Raw genomic sequence first — 18,854 nt, forward strand, 5'->3', positions numbered from 1 at the left:
TCCACCTACAACTCATTCTCCATCATATCTTATAAAATCCTGTAAGATACAAATCGGATCATATAACTCTTCTGCATAAAACTTCAGTGGTTCCCCATTGCATTTAGAATAAAATCCAGTCTCTTCATAGTACCTGTAAAAACTTAGATGATGTGGATCCTTCCTCTCTGTATCAGTTAGCATTAGGTTTGACTATGAGCAAGAGAACCAAAGTAACAATAGCTTAAACAAAATAGAAGTTTACATCTCTGATACTTAAGTCTGGAGGAAGAACATCTCGGTTGGCACAAGAGTTCAGCTTCAAGAAGTCCTCAGGGCACAAACTCCTTCCAGGCCATGCTCTGCTGTCCATAGGACCTGACCCTTATCCCAGTGACCTAAAAGAGCAGCTAGAGTACCAGTCATTTTATGTGATCCAAACAGCAAAATTGGAAGAAGAATAAGGGCAAGGGGTACAGGCCTACTGTTTATTAACAAGATTCCTAGAAGCTCTACATGACACTTGCATTTTTATGCCATGGGTCAGAACTTAGTCAAATGACTGTACTTACCTATAAATGCTAGAAAATGTCATCTTTATTATGGGCAACCACACGCCCAGCCAAAAATTAGGAGACTTAACACGATGGAAGAAGTCTCTCCTGCACAGTCTTTTATAAAATTTTAATTTTATTTATTTAATTACTATTATTTTGGCCACATGGCATGTGGGATCTTAGTTCCCTCACCAGGGATCGAACCCACGACCCTGCAGTGGAAGCACAGAGTCTCAGCCACTGGACCGCAAGGGAAGTCCCTGCACAATCTCTTTAGTTTCGTCTCATACTACTCCACCCTTACCATGCTCCAGCCACACAGACTTCCTTTACTCTTCAAATAAGCCAAGCTCTTACCTATCTCAAGGCCTTTGCTCTTGCAGTTTCACCTGCCTAGCACATGCTTCCCCAGATCTTCAAACAGCTGGTTCCCTCTCATCATTCAGGACTCAGCTCAAATGTCACTTCCTCAAAGAGACCTTCTTTGACAACTGTATATAAAGTAAGCACTACCCTAGTCACCCTTTTTCATACTGCACTGCCTTATTTATAGCATTTATCTCCATCTGAAATTATTTATCTTTTGCCTTCCTCTACTAGAATATAATTTCCACAAGACAGGGATCTTTTTTATCTTCACTACTATATCTCTTTTTATGCAATACAATTCTGAGTAGACAGTGGGAACTTAATTTTAGTTGAATGAATGAATGTCTGATTCCAAAGCCCATGCTTTATTCACTACTTCTGCTGTGCCTAGTATATGTGAAATAATACCCCATTCCAGAAGTTAGTCCTTGTTTTTGAATCACAGCCTATTATAGTTATTTTCTTTCAAAGAGATTTTAAAAAACATTGTTTCTAAAGTAAAACAAAATCTTTCTCTGCTCGGTAAGTAAAAAGAAGAGTTTTAGATATAACATCTTGTGCACATCTAAGTTGTGCAATTTTTTAGTTTTCATCTGCAAAATGTAAGAGTTGGTTAAAATTAATTCACTTAATCTACAGGTATTTAGCAAGCACTGTGCTAAAACAAACTTAGGGACATGAAAATTACATAATATAATCCCTGCCCTCAAAAGAGATTCACAGCTGCCTTTCAACTCTATGATTTGTATGACTCCATATAGTTGTTGTGTAACCTTTGTGCTAGAGAAAAAGCCTATGACTTCCCATTCCTGAGATATTTATTAAAGATCTGTCACCAAGACACTGATAAACACAAGGCTTCCTTTTAAAAGCGAATATTTAATTCAACACTGCAATAAGAATTAAACAGCATTAAAAACAGAAGCATATTAGTGGCTTAAAAAATGTATAGTAACTTTAGTTTCGTTTGGGGAGGATTTTGATTGCTGGTTCTCTACAGCAAAATGATGCTAGGAAAATGTCTAAAGAACATAGAAATTTTCTCTGAATACAAGTCTAAAATGCTTAAAATTAGGGATTAAAGGTTTTAAAGATGCAAATCAGAAATATTCAATATTAGAGGTATGTCATTTGAATCCTAAAAATTTTGACGTAATAAAACATTATATATATTTTAGAAAGATGGCCAACAAATTAATAACTCATCATATTCTAGAGACTGGCATCCCAGATGACCAGGACTATATTACACGAGCACCTGGCTGTGGTTCATCCACTACCACCTTCTTTGTTCTTCTAGATCCTTCCTGGCTTTCTTCTGGGTAACTCCAAGGCACTGTGAGGAAACCAGATGCACAGGTGCCCATTTCTCCTGCAGTCCCCCTTAGCATAGCAATTAGGCAGATAGTCAATGAGAAAAAGGTATATAATCCATAACTTATAGTCCCCACAAGGCCTCACTCAATTTGAAAAACTGCCAGTTCTGTCAAATATGCCAACACTCCAATAAGGTATTTATGACACAAAATCTGGAAAAAAAAAAGATATTTAAAATTAAAATACAATTACTTATATAGCAAAGCAGTTTGATATTTGATAAATATTCCAGGCTTATTTTAAATTCCATATCTACAAGCTAAGCTATGAATATAAACCCAAACCATTGCTGTTCTAAGTCAAATAGACTTTACTTAATAAAGATGACTGACTTTAATAAATTTACAGCTATTAGTCAATGGTGCTTAGATGGAATTAGACTAGGGTTCTTATTTATCCTGGCTTCCATGGATAAGCTAACTATCTGCCTAAAGAGAAGGGGGAAGAAGGAGTATCTATGAACCCCTTAGACTTATATGCAAATTGAGTGTCTACATCTTCTAGAAAGAGTTCCATAGCTTCCTTCTTCTCAAAGGGATATATGATGCCAAAGTGTCTTGTAGAAACTAAGCAGAGGCAGAAACCTGGTTAATACATTAATTTCAAACTTTTGAGAGGCAGTACAGTGTTGCAGTTAAAAGCATAAGCTTTTGAGTCAGATGACTGGGTTTAAATTCCAACTCCACTTATTAGCTGTGTGATCTCGAAGGAGCCTACTTATCCTCTGTGCCACAATTTCCTCTTTACAACCTATGCAAATAGGTTGTTGTGAAAACTAAATGGGACAATATGTGTAAATGCTTAATAATGCTTGGCACAGTTAGTGCTTGATAAATGTTAGCTTCATCATGGCATTATTTGAACCTAGGAGCTACAGTTACTGTCTTAGATCCTTACGAGAGGCCCTTAGAATAGACCAGATAAAACAGGGCCACTCTTATATTCATAGATGGTTAAGAACAATTATATAAAATAGTTTTAAAATGTAGTTTATTAATAGAATGTGAGAATATGGAAATAACATTTTAAAATATAAGGACTTCATGAAATTGAATTCTGAGGTGCTAAAATGTAAATTTATTTCTTTATAATGTCAAAGTAAGATGGAATAGTATATAATATTTCAAATTTATTACTGTGAACCATAGTAAGAAATAAATTTAACATCATGACCCAGTACAAGCAAATGTATATCCTTACTATATGTTATATATTCTCATTTTTATATTTTCCACTCTATTTTTCTTTTGTTTTTTAAAGCTGGTTTCTTCCCATCAAATTACTTCCTAACCTACTGCTGCATTGTGACCTCCAGTCTGAAAAGCTTTAAAATAGTGCTTATAAGATAGAGTATGAACTTCTTGGAACCTAAGAGATTAAGTGTTTAAATCCTGACTCTTCCTCTTACTAAGCTATCTTCCATGTCTCACTTAAACCTATCTTGGCTTCAGCTTCCTTGTTTTAAAAATAAAATAAATGTAGATAGAAACACCTAACTATAGCGTTGCTCTAAAGATTAGAGTTAAAGTATGTTAAACTCCTAGCACAGTGACAAGACCAATATTCACGAGTGTTTATTGTGGCTGTATATTAATATATTTTAAATATATTAATATAATACACTTAAATATATTTAGGTACCTACTCTCAGTTTATTTCTTTTTTTTCTTTCTCAGTTTATTTCTGATACTTTCTCTAATAAGGCCTTCATAGACACTAAAACAATGTCTCTATTATTTCTTTCCCAGTAGGGATAGAAAAGCCTAAAATATAAAGATGATATTTTAGTTCTGTGTTTCTACTATAATTTTCTTATCTAACACACAAAATCCTCTGTTACTCTGATAATTATTTCAAAGTTGACAAGAAAATTCTGAAAATTTCAAAGTTACTACAGAATAAGTCATATTATTACCAAAGTCTATGGGCACACAGTGTATAGTATCCTTCCACTATAAAGCAGCATATAGAAGGCTTAAGACTTTTTAGTAAACCATTTATAAAGCATAAAATAAAATCTCTCTACTGTCGTCAATTGGCAGACATCCCAAAGTGTTTTTTCAATGTGGGAAATACAATTGCCATATATTTTGAAAACTATGCAACAATAAGGGAAAATTACTTAACTAGATTTGCTCAAACTAACCTTTATTTTTCCATCAGTATGTGCTGAAGCTACAGATGTTGAAACACGAACCAATCTTGTGGCTGATAAATGAATTTTGAAATGCCTATGGAAATGTGAATACAAGCAGTCCATGAATAAGTCAACTTCCTCCTGGGTAACTTCCCCAGGTGTTTTGTGAACACTGTCCCACAAAGCTTTTGCATCTTCTGGATGTATGGCATAAGAAATATCCAGACTTTGAGGGCTACAGGGTACAGACCAAAGAAATTCAGTAGTAGCCATATAATGGTCCATTTTGCATGCAGTCCACATAGCAGCCATCCAGGAAAGGTTAAACGCATTGATTGCTAAGGGACGGAAATAACAGTCAAAAGTTTTCTGAAACCAGGTTCCAATTATGGCTGTATTAGTCTCTGCACCATTTGCAAGGAATAAGGGTAGACAGGTGAAATCTTCTGAAACAGTCTCCAGAAGACTGTCTCCAAATATACAGCAGAACCAACCAGTCCACAACACTTTACCTTCTCTGTGCTCAGATGGCAATTGAGATTTTGACAGAATCTATGAAGAAAAATCAAACAGGTTCATTAAATTCAAAAGTACATCTACTCCTAAAGTGCATCTTCTCAGCATTAATTAGTACATTTAAAAAGAAGAAGATATGTAGTATTACCTGCCAAAAACCACAGAGGTAGTAGTCTCCCTGATTATTAGGGTGTATCAAGTTAACTGACCGTTCTCCTAATACTCTTTATTAGGACAGACATGGTATATGGCAAGATCTTGGTGCAACCAAAATCCAAAAAGGGGTGCCAATATGGTATAACCAGGTACAGTACCCTGAAAAAAAAGTCTCAAAATCTCAACTTTAACTTTGTCTTCCAATGCAGGGGGTACAGGTTCGATCCTTGGTCAGGGAGCTAAGATCCCACATGCCTCCTGGCCAAAAAAACCCAAAACATAAAACAAATTCAATAGACTTTAAAAAAATGGAAAACAAAAATCTCAACTTTAGAAGGGGACTTCCCTGGTGGCGCAGTGGTTAAGAATCTGCCTGCCAATGCAGGGAACACGGGTTCGAGCACTGATCCGGGAAGATCCCACATGCTATAGAGCAACTAAGCCCATGCGCCAAAACCACTGAGTCTGCGCCCTAGAGCCCACGAGCCACAACTACTGAGGCCAGCGCGCCTAGAGCCAGAGCTCTGCAACAAGAGAAGCCACTGCAATGCGAAGCCTGTGCACCGCAACGAAGGGTAGACTCCACTCACTGCAACTAGAGAAAGCCCACGCGCAGCAACAAAGACCCAACGCAGCCAAAAATAAATAAATAATTTTTTAAAAAAACCTTTAGAAGGGACTATAAAAGGTCACCGAATCCAATGTGCTTGAATTATTCCACTGAGGAAGACATCACTATTTCCTAAGGGAGCTCTGTCTATCCACTTAAAGTGTTCTTTCATATGTTAGGCCCTATAGTTCCCAACCACTGGTCCTACTTTCTTCCTTACGTGCATGTAGATGAAATCTAATCTAATCTCTCTTCTACAGAAAAAGCCCTTCAAATATTTGATGACCCTTATCATATATACTGCTATGGTCAACATCTCCAGTTTCTTCAACCATTCCTTCTATGACATATATTCAAGTGCTCACACTATCTGGACACTCTTCTCTGAAATTCTTTGGCAAAGAAGTCATTCATAAGTGAACATAATTACTTCAAAAAGGTCTGATTTCAGGACTGTCACCACCTTTAACCTAGATTATACTCCTACTAATATAATCTTAATAGTAGTTTTCTGGTTTTTAGTTGACAGCTTTACATAAATTAGCCCTACATTCTCATTTTTGCTATTAATAGGTAAATCCCCCCCAACTTACACTGAGGCAGTAAACTTATTCCTATTAAAATTTTAACCTCTTTCAATTTGGCCCACTGTGTCAATCCATTCAGATCTTTTAGAATCTTGATTATATTTTCCAGCAGGTTGACTAACCCCTCAAACTTTAAATTTGTAAATTATATAACAAACATACCTTCCAGGTATTAATAGAAGTTTTAATTAAAGTTTGACCAGGACAAGGTGAAGATCACAGCCCTATATTATATCCCTTTAGAGATGATCATTTGAACAATTATTTTTGACATTTTTCTCCTTGTTCAAGAAGTTATGAGACTTTCAAATACCTTAAAACCAGATGTATTATGTCTATCACGTTTTTATAACCTATAAGTCCTGTAACCCTGGCAAGAAATGAGATTTAATTAGAAAACTATTAGGACACTATACTAGGAATTCAAGAGGTTATTTCTATTCCTCACAAGAATATTTGCTTGCCTGATGACATGCAAACCATGTAACTTCTTTGGGCATCAACTGCTTCAACTTGACAGAGACTGCTAATTATCTACCCAGTATCTATTTTTCCTTCCACAGTAAAACAGTGCTTTCACTTGGGGTTGCAAAGTACCCACTAAAATTTTTTTTCTAGTCTCCCTTCCATCTGGGATATAAAGAGAAGTATTTGTTGGGTGTCAGCAAGTCTCGTTACAGGTTTACTCAGTGCCAGGCATCCTGTCTGACTTTCCCATCTTCCTCCTACTACTTGCCTTGAATTTACATATAGTATTTAGAGCTCCAGGAGCCAATTTAGATTATAGTGTGACTATAGGAGGGAAGCCATGCACCAAGGATGATAGAGAGGACAGAAGGAGCTTAGATTATTAATAATTTCATGAAGCATTTACCAGCCTGGAAAAGCTTACCTCTGGACACTTTTTGGGAAGACAAGTAAACCTCTATTGTCTTTAAGTCACTGTTATTTAGACTTTCTGTTATATGCAGCTGAACCTAATCCCAGTAATCCTGAGATCCTTGCCAATACTATGATCTATACCAGGGGTCAGCAAACCTTTTCTGCAGAGGGCCACATAGTAAATATTTTAGGCTTTGCAAGCCATGCGGTCTCTGTAGCAACTACACCTCTGCTGTTGTAATACAAAAACAGCCATAGACGATATGTAAACAAATGAAAGGGGCTCTATTCCAATAAAACGTTATTTACAAAGCCAAGCAGCAGGCCATAGTTTGTTAACCCCTGATCTATACAAATAAACAAAATTTCAACTGTTTCAGAATTTATCAATGACTAAAATGAATTAATTTGGCAGAAACAGAAGGAGCAGGCATAAATAATAAATCTGGTTTCTTAATAAATCAAAGGACAGTCATATTACTTTTATATACTACATATAGGAAGGAATGAAAAATGTTACATTTCTGAGAGTAACTTGGTATGATATATCACAATATGTAACAATGTTACTTTTTTGCTAAAATTCTACTTCTAGGATTTTACTCCCACTAAAAACCATAGAATTATACAGATAAATTTACAAAAACGTAAAATTTACATTTACATTTAGTTACTCAAAATGACATGAGTAACTATCTACAGCACTGATTATTAGTAAAAAAAAAAAAGCCATAATGCAGAAGTATGGGCAATATGATCACAATTTTAATAGATACAGACAGCCAAATAGATATATCTAGGTTCATGATGGAGTCTGTAATTTTCTTATAATGTCTTTGTCTAGTTTTGGTATTAGGGTAATACTGGGCTCATAGGATGAATTAGGAAGTATTCCCTCTGCTTCTATCTCTGAAAGAAATTGTAGAGAACTGGTATAATTTCTTCCCTAAACGTTTGGTGGAATTCACTAGTGAACCCATCTGGACCTGTTGCTTTCTGTTTTGGAAGGTTATTAATTATTGATTCAATTTCTCTAATAGGACTAGGCCTATTCCGATGGTCTACTGACAGATGTATACCAAAAGGTTAAACTGTGGTTTTTAACTTTCTTTGGTTTTTTGGGGGTTTTTTTTACCTTTAAAATATTTATTTATTGGAAAGGTAGTAGTCTCATATAGTACAAAATTCAAATAGAAATGTACACTTTGAAAAGTTAGTCTACCAGCTACCTCTGTCTACCCGCCTCCCCCAACTCAGTTCTTGCCCCCAGAGCCCAGTTACCAGTGTGTTTCATGTATCTTTCTGGAGCTGCTCAATGCATATGCACAATGCATAGCTTTTAATTTGTTTTTAAGAAAATGTACAACAAAATCTTCTGTTACATGCAGAGTTTAAGTGTTTTCGCAAATACATGTATTATTTTTTCTTCTTTTATGGCCCCTGGCTAACACGTCTTGTGCAGGAAAGCCATTCATATTCCAAGATTGAAAACAATTTTCTTATATTTACTTCTAATACTTTTCTATTTTGGTTTTAAATTGACATCCTTAAACCAACTGGGTTTTTATATTTGAACAGAGTCTGATATAGGTGGGGATCTAATTTTATTTTCTTTGAAGTATGGCTATTGAATTGCTTCAATACCATTTAATCCAGCCTTTCCAATGGATCCAAATCATTTAATATCCAGGTCCCAAATCTCCAGCATCAGTAACAACCACCGAGGACAGTTTCATCCCACAAGTCCCACTCCTGGGTGCTATGTTTGCCAGGATGCTTCTTCTCTCTACTGGACCTCCTTCCCTCCTTCATGGTGTCCCAATCATGGGTGCTCTTCTTTCTGTACTTGGACTTCTCTGTGCTTCCTGGCGCCACTTTGGCCTTCCTCCTGTTCTCTTTGTGGGAATCTTCATCCTCTTCATCCCTGTGGTGCTTCCTCTTCCACGATACCTGCTCCTCATCGCCATGTCCTCCTCCTCCCTGGACCTTCCCGTCCAGCCTCCGTCCTGATCTCCTGCCTGATGGACACTGGTGTGATCCTCTGAGAAGCAGCTGGCCTCTTCTCTGTGTTGTGCTGTGTGGGGGCCGGTGGCCATTCCTTGCACAGGTGGGCTTGGAAACCACCGGTTACTGAAGAAATGGTCGTGGTTTTTCTAACAGTGATTTACAGGTTCCAGTCTTTGCCGGAAGTGATGAATATTGGACAGTATGGGTTAAGTGGCTTTCCACTGTTTTCGGCCTTTTGTAGGAACTGGGGGACTTGTGGGGCCTCCTGAAGGGGAATCTCTGCTCCAGCATTGGAGGTCTGGGTGCAGTGTGGTCCTTTTCTCTGTACACAGAGTCTTCTGTCCCCTTTCTAAAGCAAACCTCTGGTTGTAAGCCTCTGGCTCTTTGCTTTCTAATATAATCCTGAAGTTCATGTTGGAAAGAGTCATAAGTCGTAGAATTTTCCATTATATTGACTATGGATGAAACTCTGGAGTCATCACCATGCTCTAGTTTACTGAGAGAAATTTCCACAAACAGATGGAGCCTCACTTCCTCAAGCCTACAAGTCTTTGGGGTTGTGTAAGTAGAAGATCTGTGGGCCCACAAAGAGCAGAGGTTCGCCTGCCAAGAACCTCAAAAGGAAAGAAGGAAGGAAGGAAAGAAGGAAGGAAGGAAGGAAGAAAGGAAGGAAGGAAGAAAGGAAGGAAGGAAGAAAGGAAGGAAGGAAGAAAGGAAGGAAGGGAGGAAAGAAGGAAGGAGCCCTAGCTAGGGGTAGGTTTTACTCAGCTTCAGGAGAAGAATCCCAACTTGTTTGCAGCTCAAACTTCTCCCTTTCTTTGTACTTTTATGTATTTTCTAAGTTTTCTAAAATAAACATAATTATATTGTAAAAGGAAAAAAACTTCTTTTTAAGTTGGTCATATCTAATTACTATAATTTGGTCAAACAAGACATAAAATAGGTTATAAATCATAAGCTTAAGAATTTTAAAAACAGTAAGAAAATATCACAATTTCTAAACCAAGACAACGCATATTCTTTTCTCCTAGGAAGCAAGTACTGCTTATATGATATACCTGGACAAGAAATGCTTCAGGGTCTCTCTGTGTTCCTTTCATTCCCAGGAGAGTAGAGAAAATCACTTTGATGTTGAAGTCGTCTCCCACTTCCACAGCAAGTCCTTTTTGCTTTTCAGCAGCAATAAATGCATTCAGAAGTTTAGAATACTCTTTGAAATTAGTATAGGAGAATTTATATAAGGGAGTTAAACTATATAAAGTCCATTGTTTATGCAGAAGGAATGCAAACTTTTGAGGATCAACATCTTCCTAAAAAAATCAAGACAAAGGAAGTTTAAGAATTAGGAAACATGAGTAACTAAGAACTTAATCACAGTATCTTAAATATTTAAAACAAAGCCATTACTGGGTACCTGATCTTTGCATCTGCTGTACTTTCCCTTTGGAATGTCCTTCCCAGGATGTTCACATGGCATGTTCTTTTCCTTCATTCAGGTCTCTGCCCAAATGTCACTCAAGAGGCCACCCTATCTAAAGTAGCACCTGCACCCATTCCAGCTTTGTCACTCTATATCTCCTTAACATGCTTTATTTTTTTCACAGCACTTATTACTATCTGACATTAGGTACTTGTCTGATTTTTACTGTCTTCGCTACTAGAGTATGAGTTTGATGAGAACAGGAATTTTGCCTATTTTATTCACTACTATATCTCTAGCACCTAGAACAATGTCATCTAGAACAGCTGTTTAATAAATATTTATTGGATGAACAGTTAAATACTTTTAGAAACTTCAAATTATAGAGTTTAAAAATAGTCACCACGGGCTTCCCTGGTGGCGCAGTGGTTGAGAGTCCGCCTGCCGATGCAGGGGACGCGGGTTCGTGCCCCTATCCCGGAAGATCCCACATGCCGCGGAGCGGCTGGGCCCGCGAGCCATGGCCGCGGAGCCTGTGTGTCCGGAGCCTGTGCTCCGCAACGGGAGAGGCCACGGCAGTGAGAGGCCCGCGTACAGCAAAAAAAAAAAAAAAAAAAAAAAAAAAAAAAAAAAATAGTCACCACTGTATTCCTGGAGCATCTAATTTGATTGGTTTTAATTAAGTAATTTCTAAAATTGTTTGGCAGTAAATTCACTCCATCACTCTAATTCAGTAGATTAAATAAAAAGATACATGGGAGTATTTTGGCCAGGCTCTATTAGAATCACAGGGACCACTAAAAACAAAACACTTCATTTGTATTGGCACTATGGCAGTACTGAGGGTCTTCACATACACCCCCACATAAGCTCCTAGTTTTATCCTGAATTGAACTTTTCTATAGAATCCATACTTCCACAGTCCCAAATATCTTTTGGAACTTTCACCACAGTTGTCCACTTGACAAAAATATTTGTTCTGACTAGAGTACTCATGGAAAAGTTGTAAACTTTTTTTATTACTATCAAAAGTTTTTGGGGAAAAAAAAGGGGGGTCCAATGTTTAGGACTTGGCGCTTTCACTGCCAGTGCCCGGGTTCAGTCCCTGGCTGGGAACTAAGATCCCTTAGGATGTGTGGTGCGGCCAAAAACAAAAAAGATCTGGCAAAGTTATTTGTATCATAGAGAAAAGGAAACACTGAACTGGACATTCCAGTCTTTTTCTTTTACTGTTGCAATGTTTGTTTTTTTATTTTTCCAGTCTTTAATTTATATAAATCTCTGTTTTCTGGTTAAGAACCAGAAAGAACTTTCATTACCAGGACTAGTAATTTTTCTTTTTTTTTTTAAATTTATTTATTTGATTTACATTTTATTTTCAGCTGTGTTGGGTCTTTGTTGCTGCACGCGGGCTTTCTCTAGTTGGGGCAAGTGGGGGCTACTCTTCGCTGTGGTGCGCGGGCTTCCCATTGCGGTGGCTTCTCTTGTTGCCGAGCGTGGGCTCTAGGCAAATGGGCTTCAGTAGTTGTGGCTCACAGGCTCTAGAGCGCAGGCTCCGTAGTTGTGGCGCACGGGCTTAGTTGCTCCGCGGCATGTGGGATCTTCCCGGACCAGGGCTCGAACCCGTGTCCCCTGCACTGGCAGGCGGATTCTTAACCACTGCACCACCAGGGAAGCCCTATAATTTTTCTTTAAAGAAGTTTTCACAAAAAAGCAAAAATTTTCTCATATGCCAAAAGATACTAGACCCACAACACAGATAAGAAAAAGTTAAAAGGAAGGTGTGGGTGACTTATCAGCCAGGTTCCTTGCTAAGTGACTCAAAAGCATCCATCAAACTTGTATTGACAGCACTTCCCTGGTGGTGCAGTGGTTAAGAATCCACCTGCCAATGCAGGGGACACAGGTTCGAGCCCTGGTCCGGGAAGATCCCACATGCCGCGGAGCAACTAATCCCATGCACCACAACTACTGAGCCTGCGCTCTAGAGCCCTTGAGCCACAACTACTGAAGCCCGAGTGCCTAGAGCCCTGGAGCCACAACTACTGAAGCCCACGTGCCTAGAGTCCGTGCTTGGCAACAAGGAAGAGTAGTCCCCGCTCTCTGCAACTAGAGAAAACCCTCGCACAACAACGAAGACCCAACGCTGCCATAAATAAATAATTAAATAAATTTATAAAACAACAAAAAAACTTGTATTGACTGGGGCTTTATTTCATAGTTCAGTAAAATTACAAATTACTAATGTTATACACAGGGTTTTTTTATGAATGATCAAAACAGAGCATGTTGCCACCAGACAAATCTGGAACAATATAAACACGAAAATAATTTAGTAAGTAATTAGAAAAATTTTAAAAACAGGAATTCATGAATCTGTACTGATAAATAGATAAATAAATGGAATAGAAATAAGAAGGGCCTAAAATAGCATGCCAAAGGCTGGTTGGTAAATATGGAGCAAATAGAGATGGAAAATTATTATTTTTCAACCATCACCATAAAGATGGGATTAGGCAAAAAATATCAATGGATGAAGGATGTTAAGTGTGAGGCAAAATTTTGATGAGGCACAGGATATTTGTATTATCTTAAAGTGTCTCCCCACAGACTGCTTATTAGTTGCAGGGGGGAATAAAGCAGTAATTATTGGGCAACACGTCGACAAGATGATCAAAATTAACATCGCCTATGTGCTACCAGATGTTATTTCCCAAAAGGATACAACAAGACCTATACAGTATTCCAGCCAGCAATACATAATTTCAATCTAATCTTGAGAAAACATCAGACAAATACAAAATGAGGAATATGCTATTTAAAAAGGGAAGAGGAGGAAACATATTCTTCAAAAATGTCAATGTTAAAAAAGACAAAGAAATATTGTGGAAACGTCCCAAATTAAAGGAGGTTAAGGACGGAACTAGAGGATGTCATACTAAATGAAGTCAGACAGAGAAAGAGAAATACAATATCCCTTATAGGCGGAATCTAAAAAGAAATGATATAAATGAACTTATTTACAAAACAGAAACAGACTCACAGACTTAAGAGAAGGAACTTATGGTTACCAGGGGGGAAGGGATAGTTAGGGAGTTTGGGATCAACATGTACACACTGCTATATTTAAAATGGATAACCAACAAGGACCTACTGTATAGCACAGGGAACTCTGCTCAATGTTATGTGGCAGCCTGAATGGGAGGGGAGTTTGGGGGAGAATGGATACATGTATATGTATGGCTGAGTCCCTTTGCTGTGCACCTGAAACAATCACAACATAGTTAATCGGCTATACTCCAATATAAAATAAAAAGTTTTAAAAAAAACCAACCAAAAAAACAAAAACTTTGTCACCATTGGAGAATGCTAGGAAACCAACCCCTAGCAGTATTTTGAAAGCTAGTAAATAAAGAGAAAGAATTTAAAAAAAAAAAGAGGTTAAAAAACATATGGTACTGATAGTGTAAATAATGTTATAGCTGTTTCTCATTTAGTTTATTACCACAGGGAGTAAGAATCTACTAAAAATACTATAAATAGTAACAACAATTGAAATGTTTCATTCACAGACATTCTCAATTATTAGTAACACAAAGGAACACAAAGAGCATACCTGCAGTTGTGAACACTGGGGAATTTTCCTTCGAGGTGGAGTCGGGATAAATGAAGTCTGCTTCCTGACTGATTCTAATCGTTTTTGCAGAGGGGTGGCACCTATAAAGTAATCTTTAAGCCTTGAGGATGCACACTGTCTAGGAGTCGATTCTGGTGCATCGTAAGAATCCATGGTCTACATAAAAAGAAATAAAACCAGAATTCTAAACACTAAAAAGTTAATTCATGCTCATAGTTTCACTGATTCATCTACTATAGAGGAATTCTTTCTCTCTCCCTCCTACTCCCTGCCCCATTTTGACTTTTTAATCAAATCCTGTATTTCTCATTGGCTATAGGCTATTTTTATGAACATCTTACAGATAGCTCAAACACAGTTATGTTCAAAACTAAATTCAACTCCTTCTGTCCTCTTTCCAAAAGCTAGCTGGCCCATTTTCAAATTCCTGTCAATTTTCTAAGTTAATTTAAATTTATTTAAGTAGTCTCCCACTTTCATTTTTTAACATACAATCATTAAGCACATTCTTTTGAATTTTTCCTTCCTCAGTCTCTCCATCCATTCCCAAAGCTATTTCCTTAGCCAGGTCTTATTACCACAACTAAATGTTCCATATCTGAGGGTAATCCATTTTTCAGAAATGGTACTTTATTATTAGTCACCTGTGCAAAAAACTTTACAGTGATGAGATAAATTCTACTCTTCTGCTGGGTATTCACAACTCATAAATCAGCTTGTCCTTATCCTACTTCTCCTAGACATAAACACATTCTTGTCTTCATGTGTTTGCTTATCAACTGTATTCCCTACCTCAAGTGTTCTTTTTCCATTCCACCTCCATTGAAACCATGTGTGAATTTGATCCCCTTTCAAATAGCAGGGTTTTGTTAACCTTTTCCCCCCCAGAATACCTATGTTACACACTTCTGTCTGTGTCTGTATCAGTGGCTCATTCTGGGAAGCAGTGTGTGTGTGTATGTGTGTGTGTGTGTGTGTGTGTACAGAATGAGATCCTCAGGGGTAAGTATTCTGAAGAAGCCCAAAAGCCCTCTAAATGAGTCTAACAAAATCCCTCGAGAATATTCTACAAAATCTTTGGAGATTAATAATACACCAGCCCACACAGCTCTCTTCAATCACCTAGTCTCTACCACTCACTGTGGCCCGAATTCATCTACTTATACTATTTTTTTGGTGTGCATTTCTTCTCTTCCCAGCAAGACTAAACTACTTTGACTGAAATCATGCTCTTTGTATTTCTCTTGTATAATTACCCTGGTATAATGCTGAATGCTGTTTAATTGTTAAGCACGTATTGGTTTAATTGAACAGAAGTATCTCATGGAACTCCAAAATTGAAAGGAATTATGATTTAAAAGTTATAAAAATTACTCCCAAGTAGTGGCACAGTTACCCTTTCAAATTTTTTTTTCACAAATGAAGAGCTTTATTTATCATTATATTTAAATTTCATCATGTCAAAGTATGACACACTCTATATCTTGCACAAAACTCCATAAGTTAAATATATAGTTCTCAAAATTCAGATAATGCCCAGAGAAAGATCATATACCATACAACTTAAATAGCAGCTACTCTAAAGCAGTCTGGCTTTAAATGCGTACAGAATTGCCTATTCAAAATGGAATTTTAATCAGTCCCATCTACACTGAATGTTTCTTTCAAATCTGTTATTTGGAATAACTGCTAACATTTATTGAGTATTCATCATGTGCCAGGTAACTTTCTAAGCCCTTTAACAAATATTGTCTCATTTAATCCTCAAACAACTGTAAGAGGTGGGTTATTATATTCCCAGTTGACAGATAGGAAGATAAAGAAATTAAATAACTTGCCAAACTCATACAGCTAAAAATCCCAGAGCCAGAATTTGAACCAAGACAGTCTAACACCAGAGTGGGTGCTCTTACCTCCTTCTTGCACACTGCCTTTCAATAGGGATCAATTTCAAGGCAAAATAAGCCCTACTAAGTTTGACTCCTTAAAAGAGAAATTCCATGAATTCCAAAAGGATTTTAAAGTCTCTCTAGGTGAGAGAAAGACTACTAGCTCTGAAAGGACTGGTACTGAGAAAACATTTCCCTTGAGTAATTTAATACTGCAGTAATGTGAAATAGCCCAATCCATGCATTAAAGATTAGAAAATGGTTTATACCTATTTTACTTTCTCACTCCATACTCAATAACGTGCAATTTTGCCCTGCCAGATAATTAAGAGGTTAAAAATATAGCTTGACTTAATATTTTACTGCCCCAATATTCTTCCTTCCAACTGTAAGGAAAGAGGTCCTCTTACTTCCTTTCTAAAGCCAATCCATCAACCAATATTCTTAGATCTCCATGTCCCTTCACATTTCCCTTGGGCACCATCTCCCATGTTTATTTCAAACCTCTATCATCTCTAATCTCTACTTCACAGGATACTTTTCTTCCACTGCCAAGCATATTCTTGTATTCCTAACACTAAAAATTTTTTGTTTAAATCCTATTCGTCTCATTCGTTTTGAGACCAATTTCCTGGAAATATGGTATACAACTATTGCCTCCACTTACTAATAAATATTTTTTTGGAAATCTTCAGCAACCTCTCTTATGAATCCATCACTATAAAGACACGGCACTTTTGAAGATTACCAATAATATTTTTGTGAAAACCATGGCCAAATACTTGGTTCATCAAGTTTGCTCATCCTTACTCCTCTAAACTTTCTGTTACCTTGTTTTTTTCACTCAATTATTTCTCCTCCTTGTTTCTTCTGGTTCCTTCTGATTCATTTGCTGATTCTTATCCTTCCTCCAGTCCCAACAGTGCGTGTCTCCCCAGACTCTGAAATCACTCATTCTCCATATAACATTCATTCTACACATGACTCCTAAATCTCTATTTTCAGACCTTTGCACCTGCATTTCCAATTTCCTGTAAAACATTAAACTTTTTTGTCCTCAAACTCATTAAGTTCAAAGCTAAACATTATTTCACAACCAATCTTTCCTTTCCAACTACCCTGTTTCTCAGTAATAATTCCACTCTTCCTTCTCATTTCCCTCCCTGCCCCTTAAAATACTCCTTAGTCATCTTTTACTCTTCCCTCAACTTCACGTTTACATCCGAATTAGCATCAAATTCTGACATATTTCTTAAAAGCATACATACTAGCCCTCCCAGATTTGGCCTTCACTTGCATTCTTAATTACAGCCACTTATCTTATTCCCAGTCTTAACCCCTTTCCCCAATCCATGACTAGTTTCTCCATAGACACCACTTTTATCTTGTCATTACCTTGCTTGAGATCCCATAACAATTCCCACACATCTTCTAAATAAATGAAGCCAAAACTTCTCTGCCTGGGTTTCAAGGCACCTGATCATATTGTCTGATCCTATCCAGGTTCATTTTCTACTACTTCAGTTCTTACCCCAAGATCCATGGACAAAGGGTCTTTCCAAAATCTAAAAGCCCTCTAAGGTTGGATGCAGAATGGTGTATGCGTGTGTATTTGGTGGGAGAAGGAGGTGAAGAAAGGTCCAGGAGATGATTCTTTAAACGGTTAAGAGCCACTGCCCTACACCCAAACGTGCACCCCTTCCCCTAGGCTGCTCATCACCCTCCTGCTCTTCATGCCTGTCATGTTTGCCTCTGCTCCCGGACTTTTTTATTCAACCTATTGCCAATTAAGACTACTTCTCTACACCCATTTGTCTGACCAAATCCAATCTATCCTTCAAGTTTCATCTCCTCAGGAGAAGCTTCCAAGTATCCACAGAGCTAGCTCTCCGGCCAATTCCTCTTGCACTTGCAGTTCAGAACACACAATTACAACTCAGTTGTTTTTCTTGTGCTAAGTCCGTGAAGGAAGGGACCCTGACTTAAATCACTTTTGTACATCGTCACCTAACGCCAATGCTAAGCAGGTCGTGTGAAACAGATCTGAACCCCCAAGTATTGTAAAGATAACGACCACACAACAGGGCAAAACACAAAGTTTACTGCCACGCCCGGACCAATAACAAAGCATCTTACCAATAAAATGCCGTGATGACGCTGTCAACCATTCCCTTCACGAATCATTCTTCAAGTCTGGATCCAAAACTACGTCGAAACTGAAATCCCCTGAAGTAAAACAGCCGCCAAAATGACAGCGAAGAGTAAGTCCGGAGGAACCCCTGGCGCTCCCAAATTCCCTCTCGCTCCACCACAGGTGGGTTCACGACGGACGCAAACGGGCCCAGTAAGGAGACCTCCGCTCCCGCAGGCGCCAGCCGAGCCCGACACTTCACGCCGTGAGGAACATTTCCGCTTACTCGGCCAGCCAGCTCCGCGACCCTCGCTCCTGCGGAGTCTGCTTCAGCCCACGGAGGGAAAGGGCAAGGGACAGTGTGTCCCAACTCGCCCCTCTCCACCTGAGCCCTCTGGGGCGAACGCCAGCTCCAAAATCCCGCCGTTGAGAAGCAGCAACTACGCGTTCAGCCGCCTCCTCAGTTTAAAATCGTTTCCCGACTCGCTCTGCGGCAGGACGCTGGACGCCTCCATGGCGCCGATTCCAAGTCAGTGAAGCAACTGTGGTTGCCATTTTAACTGAGGGCACGGGAGCGCTCTAACCATTATCGTCTACTTT

The 18,854-nt window shown here is 38.2% G+C and overlaps 1 protein-coding gene across 2 annotated transcripts; it reads right to left on the reverse strand.

Moving 5' to 3' along the window:
- Window positions 1–1,777: 1,777 nt before the first annotated feature.
- Window positions 1,778–18,711, reverse strand: CENPL (centromere protein L). 2 transcript variants are annotated; one of them, XM_081221154.1, is made up of 5 exons: window positions 18,260–18,711; window positions 14,214–14,390; window positions 10,236–10,487; window positions 4,429–4,971; window positions 1,779–2,434 (listed from the first exon to the last, which is right to left on the reverse strand). In XM_081221154.1, exons 2-5 carry the CDS (start codon window positions 14,385–14,387, stop codon window positions 2,363–2,365), a joined length of 1,041 nt encoding a protein of 346 aa, XP_081077280.1. In that variant the 5' UTR covers window positions 14,388–14,390; window positions 18,260–18,711; the 3' UTR covers window positions 1,779–2,362. The 2 variants fall into 2 exon arrangements, with proteins under 2 accessions (XP_081077281.1, XP_081077280.1); XM_081221155.1 differs by lacking the exon at window positions 18,260–18,711 and having other exon boundaries at window positions 1,778–2,434.
- Window positions 18,712–18,854: the final 143 nt, after the last annotated feature.

The sequence above is a fragment of the Mesoplodon bidens genome (genome assembly GCF_964165515.1).
Source record: "Mesoplodon bidens genome assembly, chromosome: 2".
In the NCBI taxonomy this organism is placed as follows: Eukaryota; Metazoa; Chordata; class Mammalia; order Artiodactyla; family Ziphiidae; genus Mesoplodon; species Mesoplodon bidens.